Source organism: Larus michahellis, chromosome 23 (genome assembly GCF_964199755.1).
Source record: "Larus michahellis chromosome 23, bLarMic1.1, whole genome shotgun sequence".
NCBI lineage: Eukaryota > Metazoa > Chordata > Aves > Charadriiformes > Laridae > Larus > Larus michahellis.
Window position 1 is genome coordinate 3,222,226 of NC_133918.1, and position 15,944 is coordinate 3,238,169.

The window sequence follows — 15,944 nt, forward strand, 5'->3', positions numbered from 1 at the left end:
CGGCCGGCCCGCTTCCCGCGCAGGGCGGGCGGGAGCCTGAGGGGGCCTGAGGGGTGGGCAGGGGTCTTGAGGGGACGGCGGGGTTCGTGAGGGGATGGCTGGGCCTGAGGGGATGGTGGGAATCATGAGGGGATGGCAGGGGTCTCGAGGGGGCGGTGGGGTCTGAGGGGACGGTTGGCATCTGAGGGACGACGAGGACATGAGAGGATGGCGGGGGTCTGAGGGGACAGCGGGGGTCTTGAGGGAATGCCTGGCCTGAGGGGACAGCAGGGATCTTGAGGGGACAGCAGGGATTTTGAGGGGATGGCGGGGGCCTGAGGGACAGTGGAGGACCTGAGGGGACGGTGGGGGTTTTGAGGGGATGCCGGAGTCTGAGGGGAAACAGTGGGAATCCTGAGAGAACGATAGGGGTCTGAGGGGACGGCGGGGGCCTCAGGATGACAGGGACCTGAGGGATGGACAATGTCTTGAGGGGACGGCGGGGATTCTGCCCCTCAGCTCCCCTTTGGGGAGATGACCCCCCCCACCCTACAGTGCTGCCTCCAGCTCGGGAGCCACCAACAGCAGAAGGACACGGAGCTGTTGGAGCGGGGCCAGAGGAGGCCCCGGAGATGCTGGGAGGGCTGGAGCCCCTCTGCTGTGAGGACAGGCTGAGAGAGCTGGGGGGGTTCAGCCTGGAGAAGAGAAGGCTCCGGGGAGACCTTCCAGCCCCTTCCAGGCCCTAAAGGGGCTCCAGGAAAGCTGAGGAGGGACTCTGGAGCAGGGAGGGGAGCCATGGGATGAGGGGGAAGGGTTTTACACTGGAAGAGGGGAGACTGAGATGAGATATTGGGAAGAAACTCTTTGCTGTTGACCCAAACCACTCCGTGATTGCAATGGGCCGTGGGGTGCTCTGGGAGCCCCACAGTGGGTTATTTCTTTGCGGTTCATTTTTGTATAAAATACAGTAATAAACTAGAACCCCTGAGTAAGAAACCCTCAGCTACAAACTCAAAACAATAAACCGTAAGTTAAGGACTCCGAATCCTCAGTTTTAAGCAAGAAATACGAATCAATTCCCTTTGGGAGCAGAGCCGGGCGCTCTCCGGCTGCTTCCTCCCCCCCCGGAACCTCTTCTGCGGCCGCGGCGCACCGGCGGACTCACATCAGCGGGCACAGCCCACTGACAGATGGCTAAAACAGCCAATAATAAACGAGCACCCGCAGGGTCGGGGCCCGTTGGACCAATGAGAAACAGAGGCAGGAGGGGCTACCTGCCGGAAGTGGGGAGCGGTGCGGGGGACGGTTGCTGGCTGGCACTGGCAGTTGAGGGAGGTCGCAGCCATGTCGGAGCGGAAGGTGTTGAACGTGAGTTGGGGGGGGGATTCCCCGGCTGCGGGGTGCTGAGGCGGGGATCTGTGATCGCTCTGGGTGTCCCCAGATCGGGCTGGTCCCGGGGAGGCTTCCCTCATCGCTGAGATTGGTCCCCAGACTGGGGGTGCCAGGTGTTCCCTGGGCGGCTGGGGGGGTTCTGAGGCGGAGGGGGGTCCCTGAGGGGACTCTGGGGCTGGGAGGGGGGCGGTTGGGGTGGGATCCCCAGGCTGGGGCTCCTGGCAGCGCTTGGAGGGGGCTGACAGGGGCCAAGAGGGTTAGGCCCTAAAATCATGCAAGGGTTGGGGGGCTTGGGGCCAAGGATGGGCAGACGGACAGACAGACTGACACTTGGCTCTGGTGGGGGGTCGTGGACGGGGTGTTTGGCACTTGAGCATGCCTGTTTGGTAGGGACATGCTGGCTCCTGCTGTGCGGAGCTGATCCCTGAGGCTGATATGGCAGCCGGGAGCCTGCCCGCCACGGTTCACACTGCTCTGGGTGACTGCGCCCAACACTCGCACGTCTCTGCTCTGTCTCTGTAGAAATACTACCCGCCGGACTTTGATCCTGCTAAGATCCCAAAGCTCAAACTCCCTAAGGACCGACAGTATGTGGTGCGGCTCATGGCCCCCTTCAACATGCGGTAAGAGGGGCTGTGCCAGTCAGAAGGAAGCAGCTGTGGAAAAGAGGAGTTTGCGTAGGAATTGTTTCACCTCCGTATGCTGCAGCAGCCGTTAGAGGTGACACAGACCAGAAGAAAAGGGGTGAGGGAGAGGGAAGAGATGCTGTGGGTGATTTTGGGGTACTGCATTTCCAAAGGAGAAAATAACCATTGCTCAGAACCTGGGCTGACATGGCCTGAGGATCACTTGGACTTTTCTTCGTCTGTTTATTCTCTTTTTCTGATGTGTTATGGACTTTTCTTTCTCCTTTTCTAGATGCAAGACGTGTGGTGAATACATCTATAAGGGGAAGAAGTTCAACGCCCGTAAGGAGACTGTTCAGAATGAGGTGTACCTGGGACTTCCCATCTTCCGCTTCTACATCAAGTGCACACGTTGTCTGGCAGAGATCACTTTCAAGGTGAAATATGTTCTGTATTTTCTGCACGCTCGCTTTCTGGGGAGGCAGTGCAGTCTGTGGATGAGTCTGGGTGCTGGCCCGATGGGAAAGAGGTGTCCCAGCAAACATGTAGTCTGACCATCTGCTTTTTGGTGTGCCTTCCCTTTTCATTGCTGTTCATAGTTCTGAAGTGTCTCGCCTGTGGGTGGGCTGCAGCACATCAGCTGGAGCAGAACAGAAGGCCGTGGGGGATTGTCTACTCTGTGATGTGAATGAACTCAGGAACTGTTTTCATGCAGCTCTGGAAGTGGCCACAGGATGGCTGGAGTAGAATTGCCCCAGCTGATTTTGCTGTCTTGTTTCTTCCTTAGACAGATCCTGAGAACACAGACTACACCATGGAGCATGGCGCCACTCGCAATTTCCAAGCTGAGAAACTCTTGGAGGAAGAGGAGAAAAGAATGCAGAAGGAGAGGGAAGAGGAAGAGCTCAACAATCCCATGAAGGTATGACAACGTGCGTTTCTCTGCGGGAGGCAAACCTCTCTTCTGTCCTGGCTGGCTTTTCCCAGCAAAGGAGGTGATTTTGTAGCCGTTGGTTTAGTTCTCCAGGCTCCTGAGGTATTGCTGTGCTCTGGACAGGCACAAGCCAACTCTCTGCCCTCAGGAGGTTTCCCATTGTGCTGAAACTTGTGACAGGCTGCATGTTGCCCCCGTTTTTCCTGTCCTATTAAGACACAAAAATGAGGATGATGATGATCCTCTTAGTGCTTCCTGCCCCATACTGGGTGGGGAGGGGTTGTTGGAGATTGCTAGTAGGCTCTGCTACCTCACTTTAGCCTGGCTTCCCTCTGGTCACACAGGTCTTGGAGAACCGAACCAAGGACTCCAAGCTGGAGATGGAAGTTCTGGAGAACCTGCAGGAGCTGAAGGAACTCAACCAGCGCCAGGCAAATGTGGACTTTGAGGCCATGCTGAAGCAGTACAAAGAGTATGAGGAGGAGCAGAAGCGCAAGGAGCAAGAGGAGGATGAGCAAGAGATGAAGTGAGTGGGCTGGAAACATTCATGGGAGTGTGAAATCGGCCACGCTGGCCCTGGCCTGGCAGGGCTGGGTCTCACCCTTCCCTCAGCACCCCAAGGGAGCTTAAGAGAGGGCCCTGCCTGAGTACCCTGAGTTCACAGGAGTTGTGTGGGTGGGACCTGGTCCTGAGTGGGCTGTGAGGAGATTGGGGACAGTTTATCATGGCAAAGTGTTTAGGGAGGTGGAGGGGTTTTGGTATCACTGGCCGTCTGATGGGGAGACCCGGGCTGCTGCTGCAGGGGCCTCACTACCCCTGGGAAGTGTCCTTGTGTGGAGAGAGAGTTTCTGCACCTGGCTGAGGCTGCATTTCTCAACCTTTGGGCAGTGCTTGGACATGACTTCTCAAAAAGCACCTGAGAAGGTGGATCCCATTGCGCTGTTGCTGAATTCCAGCTCCCCACAGGCATGGTGCACAGCCGGCACCGCTCAGCGCGGCGGTGGAACAGAGCCAGCTTTAACCCTCCGTGCGCGGCCTCTCTCCTTGCAGAGCCATGCTGGAGCAGGCCCAGAACCGGCGGCTGCTGGTAGACTCGGACTCCGACGAAGAGCCTGAAAAATCAAACACAAAGCCTGTGGCCAAAATGAAACCTACAGACATCTTGCAGGAGGTGAGTGGGGGCAGAGGCTCTTCCACCCACCGCACCTCTTCCCCCAGCCCAAATCTACTGTCCTGGGCTGCGCTGTTTTGTCCCTGCTCTGTGCAGCCCTGGAGCCCTAATGCCTGTCACGCATGAGCAGCTTACAAAGCCTGTGTCCCTGTGCACTGGGCTGAAAGGAGACAGGGATCAGTTGGTGATTTTAGACCGTGTCTGCTGACAAAGGCCAGGAGGGAGCTGCCACTGTCCTTGCTCGGGACGTGGCTTCCCTTTCAGCTTGAAAGGAACGGGCTCGCCTATGCCTTAGTCATACTTCAGGCACGATTTCAGCACTCTGAAAATTACAGCAATGAAACGACTGCCTGGGACAGCCTCTCCTTTGGTTTTGTTTTGTCCGTGTTGGAGAAGCACGGAACAAAAGGGCTTTCAGTGCCCGGCTTGCAGGGGAGGGATTATCCCCACAGACAGGCCCCTGCACTGCTGCTTTCCGATGTCGATCCCTGTCTGCGGGGACCTCTGTCCGGTTGGATGAATCAAAGCTGCCGTGTCTCTAAGCCGGGCTGGGGTTAATCTGAGCAATGTTCCCTGGCCCGGCACTAATCCCCGTGCCTGGGGGAGTTTGATTCAGTGGCTGGACCACCTGCAGGCACACAGTCCTGGCTGGCAGGGGTTGTGCAGCCCTGTGGCATGCATCTGGCTCCTCGGCGTCCCCGAGCCAGCCTGTGGCTCTGCAAGGGTGGATTTAACTGTCACAGGCAGTGGGACGTTTGTGTCCAAGGGCTGTTTTGCATCCATTTAGATCCGTATCCCTGTTGTTTGTCTAGCTTGTGCCAGTCGCTGTGGGGGCAGAATACCCACCTTGGCTGCTCCAAGCGGCCATCCTCACATCTCGTGTGCTTTGTGCTGCTGGTTTTACAACTCCTCCTTCTCCCCTGTCCCTCTGCCTCCCCTCCAAGGCCAGAGCACCCTAACGCCCCTTCTCTACTCTGCAGGACCCTCAGCCCCAGAGTAAGAAGCTGAAGACGGAGAGCTGGGAGCGGAGTGTGGGCAAATTGAACACCAAGTCCCAGCTGGCCGGGCTGGTCACAGTGAAGAAGCAGAAGCCGGGCCCTGCCCTGGCTAATGGCACAGAGAACCAAGGCACCGCGGCCAACACCGGTAACAGCCCACGTGGGGATGGGGTGGCCTGAGCCGGGCCATCAGGGCGGGTTCTGGCAGCACCCTGGTGGCCTTTAGTGGTGTCTTCAGAGCCTGAATGCTCTCAGGTCAAGTCCTTGCTGTGGGATAGATGGGGCCGTGATGGTGTAAGAACAGGGGGTTGTTCCTGTTTCCAGGAGATCTGGTGGAGGAGAGGTTCCTTCCTGGCCTTTGGTGGTCAGCAAAGGCCTTGGAGACAGACTGTCAGGGCCAGAAGCTTTAAAACAGTGTCTCAGTGCGAAGATACGATGCTGGGAACCGTCACAACAATGAGATAGGAATGTAAAAGCAAGAAAATTGCTTTGGTTTGGAGCCTGACTGTAAAACCTGCCGAACTGTTAGGAATTCGGGACCTTTAAAGAAGTGGTGAAAACAAGCAGAAAGGCTTTCTACTACCTCATCCTTCACTGCCCCAGGAAGCCAGGGGACCCATGGATTTGGGGAGGGAGCTGATGAATTGATTGGTTCTGGGCTGATTGATCCTAAGCCTTTGGCTTAGTAAGTCCCTCTGCCCTCAGGGGGTCCCTGGGGAACGACAGCTCTTGTAGTTGCCCCGTTTTTGATACGCTTTTCCCCAGCCACCTGCTCCTGGCTGCTGGCAGGGTCTGTTCAGCCAAATTATGCTGGAGGAGCTGCCCATCATCTTTCAAGGACTCGGAGCTCCTCTGCCCATGGCGTTGCCTCCCGCTTGCAGCTGGCAGTTCACGTGGTCAAAGCCGAAAATCTGTGGCTCCTCTCTTCCCTTCCAGTGGCTGAAATCTCCCAGGGGGTTGGGGAGGGAGAAGGGGGTTTTGCAGACCTTGGGCCAACCTCGCTGCTTCTTTCCATTGCCGCAAGGTGGGAGCAGGAGGTTCCAGCCGAGGGGGCGCGGGGTCTCCTCGTCCGTCCCATTTAACCTTGCTATACTCCTTGGGATTCAGACTGGGGGGGACGAGGCACCGCTCGCTCTCTGGCTCCAGCTGCCTTGTCTGGCGCGGCAAGGCAGGCTTGTCTTTCCGCGCGGCTGGTTGCGCTGAGCCGGCGGGGTTTTGCCAGCATCGGGGAGGGCCCTACCTGATGGTGTCTGCTCTCTTGCTCGGCTTCCAGGCTCGTTTCCCACAGCAACGGGCACCACGTCCTCTCTCGGCTTGTTGGGGGCGTATTCGGACAGCGAGGACAGCGCGAGTGACTGATGAGTGGTGACCGAGCCAGCCCAGAGCAGGGATGGCGGGCTGTCCCCCCTCCCAGCTGCCAGCAGCTGCTCTCCAGAGCCCCGGCACGGAGCTGGCATCGCAGCCCTCAGGCCCAGCGGGGTTTCCAGGCCATCTGGAGTCGCAGCGTCTTCACCTGCCTGACCCGCGGTGTGCATCCATCCTCTGACGGGGAGAAGGCTGCGGCGGCCCTTGCTGGCTACCACCACCCGCAGACTGAGCCCAAGGGAGGGTATCGCAGCCAGTGGAGAGCCCCAACACTGTCCCAGGCTGGCTGTCTCCAAACCCAGCTTCCAGCCAGCCCCAGAGGACGGTGTGTCCCAGCCCTGCACCTGTAACGTGTACGGAAGCGACGGGGGTGGCCGGGACTGTGTAGTTTCTCCGTTCTGGTGGTGCCCACCACCCTCACCCCCTGGGTACGTCACCCACCGGCCCTCCCACGGCAATAAAGGGACCTGGGGGCCTCCCTTCCCTGCTCACTGTGTCCCTGCAGGGGGAAGGCAGGAGCTCAGCACCCCTTTTTAGCCATGGGAGGACCCACCACCACCACCTTACTGGCCCTGGGTGTCTCCTGACCCCTCTGTGGGGCTCAGATCCCGAATCCCCCGTTGTTTTGCTGCCGGAGGTGACACATTCTGCAGCGTGGACGCAGGGGGCTCATCGAGCCCCACGCTGCAGGGACCGGGCTGTCCTGGCCAGGCTGCCACCACCCTCCTTCCCCTGCCCAAGTCCTCCTGCACCCCAGCAGCTTGGTGACAGACCCCTCCCCGCCGTTCGGAGAGCGATTGGGTTTGCTCGGCTCCCCAGCAGCCGCCACCCGGTAATAAATTGGTTGTGTCAGAACCCGTTGCCTCTTTATCTTCCAGAACAGTAATTTGTCCACGGGCAGCAGGTCCTGCCCGTGTGGGGCTGGCAGGGGACATCCCCAGGGACCCCCACCCCCATGCTATGGGTCCCGGCACCCATCACCCACCCTGGGGGGGACCACCTGCCCGATGGCGGGGCTCGCTCCGGGGCTCTCCTCGCCTACGTCTCTTCCCTTCCTCCTTACGCGGGCACCCACCTCTAATTGGCAAGCAGCTTCTCGCTAATTAACCCGCTCTCAGAGTCTCACAAATGGCTCTCTGGCGTGGGGCTGCAGGGCCGGGGGCTCGGGGGGGAATTTCTGAGAGCTGGGGAGAAAAAGGAGCTCCCCCCGCCCGTCCCCATCCCAATTAGCATTCCTCGCACGTGCGCTGTAATTAGCCTCTTCAAATATTAATGCTGGATATTGGGCTCAGCCCCGGGGTTTGTGTTGGGGGTTTATGGGGATCCACTCTGTGGGGCTGGCAAAGCTGGGGGGGGGCCCTGGCCACACTGTCCCCCCCAGATGTGTCCTGTGCCTCTCCCCCCAGCTCCATGTAGCCCCCCAGCACCGGGCCAGGATCCCGGGAGGGACCTTTGTTCTGGGAAGAGACAATAAAAGGCGCCAAATCAGGGGACGGCTGGGGGGTCCCCGGCCCTCCTGCCCCCCCAGGTGTGGTCCCTGAGGCTCCCCCAAACCCCGGGGCACAGGGGGAGGCAGGGCCCCCCTCGCGATGAGCTCCCTGGAGGGGGGGGGGGGTGCTCCTGCAGCTGGGGGGGGGTCCATGTTCCCCCCACCCCCTGAAGCTCCCGCGCTCGGCTCCCCCCCAGCCCTTTCCCTGTGCCCCGACCCCCCCCAGGGGCAGCCCCGGGACCCCAGAGTGGCCGGGGGGGGGGAAGAGGTCCTACAGCCGGTGTGACACCCGCCTGCGTCCGGGGGTCCTGGTGCCCCCCACACACACACACACACATTGTCACACGGGGGGGGCCATCCCGGTGTCACCTGGGGGGCACTGCGACCCCCGTGATGGCGGGGACGGGGACGGGGGGGGGGTCAGCCCTCCCCTCCTGCGGCTCCCGCCGTGTCCCCCTTGTTGTCCCCCGCGGGGTGTCGGTGTCCCCCCCGCCCCCCGGCGGGTCTCGCCCCCCCCCCCCCCCGCCCCGTGCCGGTTACCCCCCCCCCGCGGCGAGGCGGGCGCTGGGGGGGGGGGCTTGGGGGGGGGGGCTCAGGGTCTCCGGTCCGCGCCGCGCGCGGCGGCGACACAAAGCGGCTCCCGGCGGCGGCGGCGGCGGGGGGGTCCCGGCGCGCCCGCGGTGCCGGTGCCGGGCGGCCCCGCCATGGCCAAGTGGCTCCGGGAGTACCTGGGCCGGGGGGCCCGGCGCTCTCCCCCCCGCCCGCCCCAGCCCGACTACAGCGGCGGCGAGCGCCGCCCCACCGGCACCGGCAGCGGGGCCCCCCCCGCCGCTCCCCCCGGCGCTGCCCTCCGCGGCCCCGCTGCCTCCCCTCGGCACCGGCTGGTGCGGGTGGGGGGCGCGGGGCCGGGCCGGCTGGAGCAGGTAGGAGCGGGGGACACCGGGGGACACCGGGGGGGCAGCGGGGCAGGACCCGGACAGAAGCTCGGGGACCGGGGCGGGGGGCGGCGAAGGGACCGGGGGGTGCGGTGGGAAAACCGGGGTGGGGGGAGGCTGGGGAGAGGAACCGGGGGACAGCGGGAGGACGGGGGGGGCACCGGGAGGACCGGGGAGCAGGACCCGGGGGCACGGGGGGGACCGGAGAGGTGCGAGTGGGGCACCCGGGGAGAGCGGGGGGGGGGGGGGGGGGGAGTCGGGGTGCGAGGACCGGGGGGCACAGAGGGGATGGGGGGGGCGGAATGTGGGAACTGGGGGTGGGGACAGAGAGGGGCTGGGGACAAGGACCGGGGGTACCGCAGGGGACCGGGGACGGGGAACCGGGGAGAGCCAAGGGGCCGGGGGGGCAGCGGGGCACCCGGGGGAGGCCCCGGGGTCACTAGGAGAGGGAACTGGGGGGGGCTGGGGGTGGCGGAGTCACTGGGAGAGGGGGAAGGGGAAAGGGGTCGGGGGACAAAGGGACCGGGTGGGAGGGAGCGGGGAAAGGGCTGGGGACATCCATATCAGCGACCTGGGGGAGGCTGCGGGGGCCTGGGGAGGGGACCCAGGGACTGGGGACCTCGGGGTGGGGGGTGGGGGGGCAGTGGGGATCCCGTCCCACCCGGGACACCCACCCGCAGGGCCCCGGCGAGAGCGAGTACTCGGAGCCCTTCGAGGGGGAGCAGGACCCAGCGCCCGAGGGGGGCTGCGAGGAGCCCGGCGAGGCCACAGGTGGGTGACACCCTGGGCACCCCCTCCCGCCCCCAACACCCAGCCCCGGGGGGGGTCCCGTGGCCGGGGTGCGTCCCACCCGTCCTGCCCCGCTGCCTCTCCCAGCCCTGCCTGTTCCCAGGGTGCCCGCGGCAGGGCGAGGGACGGCGGGCGAGGCCGCGGAGGGGACCCCAACTCTACGACACCCCCTACGAGGAGTGGGAGACGGCCGGGGAGGGCCCGGGGGTGCCCCCCGCCCGGGAGAGCCGCCTGCCCCGCGACGACGAGCGCCCGGCCGACGAGTACGACCAGCCCTGGGAGTGGAAGAAGGATCACATCTCGCGGGCGTTCGCAGGTGACAGCATCCCGGGGCGCTGGGTGCCACCCCGGTGTCCCCCAGCCCCAGCCCCCGTGGGTACCACCCTGGGGTCCCCAGGCTCCACATCCCCCAGCACCCGTGGGTGACACTCCTCAGCATCCCCTGGCACCCCTGCGTGCCACCCCTTCCTCCCATGACCCCAGCATCCCCCAGCACCCATGGGTACCACTCCTGTCCCCTACCAGCCCCACCATCCCCCAGCACCCGTGGGCGCCACCCTGGGGTCCCCCAGCATCCCCCAGCACCCATGGGTACCATCCTGGAATTCCCCAGCCCCACATCCCCCAGCGCCCATGGGTCCCACCTCAGGGGTGCAATGGGACACCACAGCAAGGAGGAACCGTGGTGGGGACATCTGGGACATCCCTTTGTGCTCTGGCTCTGAGAACTGGTGGTCCGGTCCCTGGGTGCCCCCCAGCAGCAGACACGGGTGCTGGGACCCCGCAGTGGGGTGACACCCCCCTCCCTTTGCCCCTGCAGTGCAGTTTGAGAGCCCCGAGCGTTCCCCCAGCCTGTCCCGGCAGCTGCCGCAGCCCCCCCGGCCCCCTGCGGGTGCCAGGCCGGGCTGTCCCCCCAGCCCCAGGCACGTGGACACCTCGCTGCCCCTGGAGAAGCAGGCGTGAGTCTGGGGGGTGTCACTCTGTGGGGTGGCATCAACATCCTGGTCACACATCGTGGCATGGAGGCAGCCCTCTGGGGTGGAGGGTCCCCCACAGATGGGTCCCCATGGTGTGGAGCGTGTCCCATGGCATGGTTGGGTGCCCATGGCATAGAGGGTCCGCATAGGGTGGAGGGTGCCCATGGCATGGCTGGGTCCCCATGAGGTGGTGGGTGCCCAATGGTGTGGTTGGTCCCTTTGACGTGGTTGGGTGCCCCATGGCATGATTGGGTCCCCATGGAGTGGAGGGTGCCCAATGGCATGGATGTGTCCCTTTGGCATGGTTGGGTGCCCCGTGGCATGGATTGGTGCCCATGGCATAGAGGGTCCTCATGGGGTGGAGGGTGCCCATGGCATGGCTGGGTCCCCATGGAGGTGGAGGGTGCCCCATGGTGTGGTTGGTCCCTTTGGTGTGGTTGGGTGCCCCATGGCATGGCTGGGTCCCCACGGCCTAGAAGATCCTTATGGCGCGGATGTTCCCTTTGGCCTGGATGGATGACCCATGCCATAGATGGTCTCTGTGACGTAGAAGGTGCCCCATGGCACAGACACCCTGTGGGGTGGATGGGTCCTTGTGCCACCAAGGGTGTCCCCATTGCTGAGGGGTCCAAGTGGGTGAGGATGGTGCCCCATGGCATGGAGGGTGCCCCACAGCGCATATGGGCCCTGGGGCCCCAGTGCTGTGTGGTGGGGTGCCACTTGCCAGGTGCTGGGGTGCCACGTGCCAGGGTGACGCAATGCACCGTGCAGGTGGTACCACGGCCCCATCGGGCGGGCGGGCGCCGAGACGCTGCTGGCGCTGTGCCGCGAGGGCAGCTTCCTGGTGCGGGACTGCGAGACCAGCCCTGACGACTACTCGCTCTCGCTCCGGTGAGCGCGGGGCCGGGGGGAGCGTGGGGACGGCCCTGGGGACAACCCAGGCATGGGGGGGGTCCACGGGAGGGTGCCTGGGCAGGGGGGCTGCGGGCACGGTGCTTGCGTCCATGCGCTGGTGTGTGTTTGCATGTTCCCCCCGTGATCCATGTTGATGTGCACATGCATGTGGTGAGGGTGGCCCGGCCGTGCCTCAGTTTCCCCTTCCGGCCCGCAGGAGCAGCCACGGCTTCGTGCACGTGAAGCTCACGCGGACGCGGGAGCAGCATTTCGTGCTTGGCCGCGCCGGAGCCGCCTTCCCCTCGGTGCCCGAGGCCGTGCGGCACTACACGGCGCGGGCGCTGCCCGTCCGGGGCGCCCGCCACCTCTCCCTGCTCTACCCTGTGGCTGCACAGCCCCTGTGAGCCCAGCGCCGGTGGGGACCCCCCAGCTGTGCCCCCCAACCTGGTCCCGCAGCGAAGCCCTCCCCCCCCCCTCATTAAAAGGCGACGTGCAGCCCCTGCCCGCTGCGTGCTCTGCGGCACCAGGCATGGCGACGCTCTGGTCCCTCTTGGGGCTGAACTCTATGGTACCTCCAGGGGAAGGCAGGGTGGCCCTGCCACCGGTCCCGGCCTGCTCCCACCGGGTGGGGTCCTGCCCTGGTGCCTGCTCCCGCCCCCCCCCTCCAAAGAGCCCGGAGATGAGGGGGGTGTCTGGGTGCGTCCCCCACCCGCCGCAGGGCCCGGCCTTGGGGACAAAGTGTGGGGGTGACACTGCTGGGGGTCACCTGCACGCCAGCCCGCCCACACGGCGGGGGCAGGACGATGGCGCTGGCACCCCCCCTGGGGGGGTCCGTGCCGGGGGGAGCGGGTGCTTCCTGCGTGGTTGGCGCAGCCCTTGCGTGCTGGGTGCCGGCACGAAATGAGGCCATGGGACCACAGGGCGGCTTCTCTGGCCCGGGGGGGGGCTGGTGGCCAGGCTGGGTGCTGGGGGGGGGACACCGGATGGCGTGGGGGTGGGGGCTGCAGGCGACGCACGGAAGACAGCAAGCGAGCGAGGTGGCAGGATGCCGCAAAACAGCTTTTTGGGGGCTTTTCCTGCAGAAAAGCAGAGATGGGGGGGGAGGATGTGTGTCCCCCCCGGCCGGGATTCGGTGGCACGGTGGGGTACGGCGCTTCTCAGGGCCGGGGGGCAGTGGGGGGGCCCCGTGCCCGCTGCAGCTCCCCCTGGTATGTGCTGTTCTCCATCACCGTGGGGGGTGGCAGCAGCTTCTTGGGGTCCCGCGCCGAGCGGGGCAGCACGTTCATGTAGATGACAGCGTCTGGGGGGGGGCAGTGGGTCTTGTGGGGGGGGCGCAGGGCCGGCCATGGCCAGCCCTGTCCCCCGAGACACGGTGCGGTGGCTGGCACCGCTGGGGGACCCTCTGTGGGTCACCCGGGGGGAGATATTGGGTGCCCCCAGCCCCGGGGGTGTCTGGGGTGAGCCCCCATGAGCAGGTGGGGGGCGGGGAGGGGGGTTACGGGCACAGGGCAGGGTACGAGGGTAGGTGGGCATTTGGGGGGAGGAGAGGGGTGTGGGGGTGCTTGGGCGTGGGGCAGGGTGGGCACGGGGACAAGTGGGGACGGGGCATTGGGGGACGGGGTTACCTGAGCTCCTGCGGCAGCGCCAGTGGCCGAGGACGGCCAGCCCCAGGAGGAGGGCTGTGCCCCCCAGGGCCCCCGCCAGCCCCCACACCAGCCCTGCAAGCACACCCAGCTGGGGCCACCCCCTCGCCACCGCTGGCACCCAGGCACATGGGCACCGGGGTGGAGGGGACAGCGGGGACAGCAGGGACACACTTACCCGCCTGATGTCCTCCATCTGCTGGTGCCAGTGAAGGGAAAGCAGTCAGGGGTGTCCCCGTCCCCATCCCTGTCCCCATCCCTCCTGCACTGTGGCCCAATCCCAGCAGGCACCTCCCTCCACGGTCCCCATCAACCCCCACGGTGATGCCACCTCCCAGGGACCCCATCAACCCCTGCGTGATGCCACCACACAGGGACCCCATAAACCCCTGTGGTGATGCCACCTCCCATGGACCCCATCAGCCCCCACAGTGATGTCACCTCCCACGGGTCCCATCAACCCCCATGGTGATGCCACCTCCCAGGGACCACACCAACCCCCACGGTGTTGCCACATCCCAGGAACCCCATCAAACCCCACAGTGATGCCACCTTGGAGGGACCCTATCAACCCCCGTGGTGATGCCACCTCCCATGGACTCCATCAACCCCTGCATGATGCAATCTCCCAGACTCCATCAACCCCCGTGGTGATGCCACCTCCCAGAGACCCCACTCAGGCCCCCAGGGAGGAGGAGCAGAGCAAGGCCCCCGCGGGGTACCTGTGCTGACACTGAGCAGGGTGCCGTTGCCGGTGGCCGTGCCGTGGTGGGGGATCTCAAGGGTGACCCGGCAGAGGTAGCGCCCGGCGTCATCCCCCTGTGCCTGGCGGAGGCTGAGGGTGGCCCGGGGGGGGTGCCAGGCCAGGTGGAGGCGGGGGGCGCAGGGGGCGGGGGAGGCGAGGGCAGTGGGGTGCAGGCGGGTGGCACACAGCGCCCCGTGCCCCCCGTCCTTCACCCACTCGAGCCGCAGCAGGTCCCAGGGCTCGGCCACCACCACCCGGCACCCCAGGGCCACCTCGTCACCCACCATCACCCGCACCTCCCCCGGATCCTGGCTCACCTGCAGGGCGCATGCTGCCGGGAATGGCAGTGGGGTCACTGGGGGGGTGTCACCCGCCACCCCAGCTGTCCCCAAGGCCACCCATGGGGCTGAGGGTACCAGGAGCCAGGCTTGGTCCCTGCACGTCCCCCCTCACTGCGGCCACGCGCTGCTCTGCACATCCTTCTGTCCCCTTCCTGTCCCCATTATCTCTGTCCCCATCTTGTCCTCCCCGCCTCTGTCCCATCCTGTCCCCACACACGCTACCTGACCCCATCCTGTCCCCCTCCCCATTGTCCCCCCACCCGTCCCCAATGCCTCCATCCTGTCCCCCCGCCACAGCCATGTCACCCACCTCTGTCCACCCACCCAGCCCCATCCTGTCCCCATGTCTGTCCCTCCCTTTGTCCCCAGCCCCTCTCCGGTCCCCGCTCTGGACAGACATCCCCAGCAGCTGTGGCCATCGCGCAGGGACCAGCATGAGCCCCGCGTCCCCCATAGGGCCTGTCCCCAACCCCACAGCCCAGCCGCTGTCACCTCTGTCCCCCCAAGCCAGCCCTGTCCCCCCACTCACCACCAAGGAGGGGGATGATGACCCCGAGCCCCCACATCCCAGGGCCAGCCCAGCCACCCTGCTCCGAGGGGCCGTGTCCCACCATGGGGGTCCCTGTCCCGGTCCCCGAAGCGCCGCTGTCCCCACAGCGTCCTGGTCTCTCGTCACCCAGGTTGACCCACTGTGACGCCACGGCTTCCTGCCACCGCGCTCCGCAGCCCAGGGGAGGGGGAAGGGGACTGGAACAGGGACCAGGATGGGGACAAGGGTGGTGGACACCATCCAGAGCGAGGGCAGGGGATGGCACCACCTTGGGCCCCCACCTCAGCCAAGGGGATGACTCCATCCTGGCCCCACATCCAGGGACATGCAACCTGTGGACCCCCCCGGAACCGCCCCTGTGTGGTGGGACACATCCTGACCCCAGAGCAGAGCAGGGGGCCCATCATGGCCTTGCCGGGAGGGTGGGGGGCCCTGTACTGGGAAGACACCCTCCTCCCACCCCGAGCATGGCAGTGCCCCCCCATCAGCACCCCTGTCCCCCCTGTCCCCCCCCTCCCTGGGTGGCGCACCTTCTTTTTTGCTGGGTGTGAAAAATCCCAACTGTCTGGGGATGGCTGCCACGGCGAAGGCACCGGGAGGGAAAACCCTGGCTCATTCCCACACTCTCTGGGAGCTGCTTCCATCACCCCGTGAGCCTGGGGGCGCCGGGCTTTCCTAGAGATCCTGCACTGGCGGAGTACGGATGTCCTCAGGGGACCTGGGACTGAACGGAGGCAGCTGTAGAGACAACCCCCACCTGAACAGAGGGAAAAGGGAGGGAAAAAGAGAGGGAGGGAAAAAGAGAGGGAGGGAAAAAGAGAGGGAGGGGAAAAAAAAAAGAAGGGGGGGAAAAAAAAGAAGGGGGGGGAAAAAAGAAGGGGGGGAAAAAAAAGAAGAGGGGGGGAAAAAAGAAGAGGGGGGGGGAAAAAGAAGAGGGGGGGGAAAAAAGAAGAGGGGGGGGAAAAAAAGAAGAGGGGGGGAAAAAAAGAAGAGGGGGGGGAAAAAAAGAAGAGGGGGGGGAAAAAAAGAAGAGGGGGGGGAAAAAAAGAAGGGGGGGGGGAAAAAAAGAAGAGGGGGGAAACGAAGGAGAAAAGGCACTCTAGAGCATAAGAAAGT

At 64.8% G+C, this 15,944-nt stretch overlaps 3 protein-coding genes across 4 annotated transcripts; 2 read left to right on the top strand and 1 right to left on the bottom strand.

The window, feature by feature from the left end:
* Window positions 1–1,257: 1,257 nt before the first annotated feature.
* On the top strand, window positions 1,258–7,320 carry YJU2 (YJU2 splicing factor homolog). 2 transcript variants are annotated; one of them, XR_012584472.1, is made up of 9 exons: window positions 1,258–1,347; window positions 1,894–1,994; window positions 2,290–2,434; window positions 2,785–2,919; window positions 3,276–3,457; window positions 3,982–4,102; window positions 5,083–5,248; window positions 6,374–6,728; window positions 6,779–7,320. XR_012584472.1 is itself a non-coding variant. In XM_074565692.1 (8 exons), exons 1-8 carry the CDS (start codon window positions 1,324–1,326, stop codon window positions 6,457–6,459), a joined length of 960 nt encoding a protein of 319 aa, XP_074421793.1. In that variant the 5' UTR covers window positions 1,258–1,323; the 3' UTR covers window positions 6,460–7,320. The 2 variants fall into 2 exon arrangements, 1 of the variants encoding a protein (XP_074421793.1); XM_074565692.1 differs by having other exon boundaries at window positions 6,374–7,320.
* Window positions 7,321–8,658: 1,338 nt separating this feature from the next.
* SHD (Src homology 2 domain containing transforming protein D) lies at window positions 8,659–11,953 on the top strand. Its single transcript, XM_074565690.1, has 6 exons — window positions 8,659–8,877; window positions 9,570–9,660; window positions 9,782–9,994; window positions 10,499–10,637; window positions 11,427–11,546; window positions 11,767–11,953. The coding sequence occupies exons 1-6, from the start codon at window positions 8,659–8,661 to the stop codon at window positions 11,951–11,953; spliced, it is 969 nt and encodes a 322-aa protein (XP_074421791.1).
* Window positions 11,954–12,696: 743 nt separating this feature from the next.
* Window positions 12,697–15,163, bottom strand: NCR3 (natural cytotoxicity triggering receptor 3). The gene is made up of 5 exons (XM_074565693.1): window positions 14,808–15,163; window positions 13,915–14,268; window positions 13,371–13,391; window positions 13,175–13,267; window positions 12,697–12,849 (listed from the first exon to the last, which is right to left on the bottom strand). The coding sequence occupies exons 1-5, from the start codon at window positions 15,130–15,132 to the stop codon at window positions 12,707–12,709; spliced, it is 936 nt and encodes a 311-aa protein (XP_074421794.1). The 5' UTR covers window positions 15,133–15,163; the 3' UTR covers window positions 12,697–12,706.
* Between the last annotated feature and the right edge of the window lie 781 nt (window positions 15,164–15,944).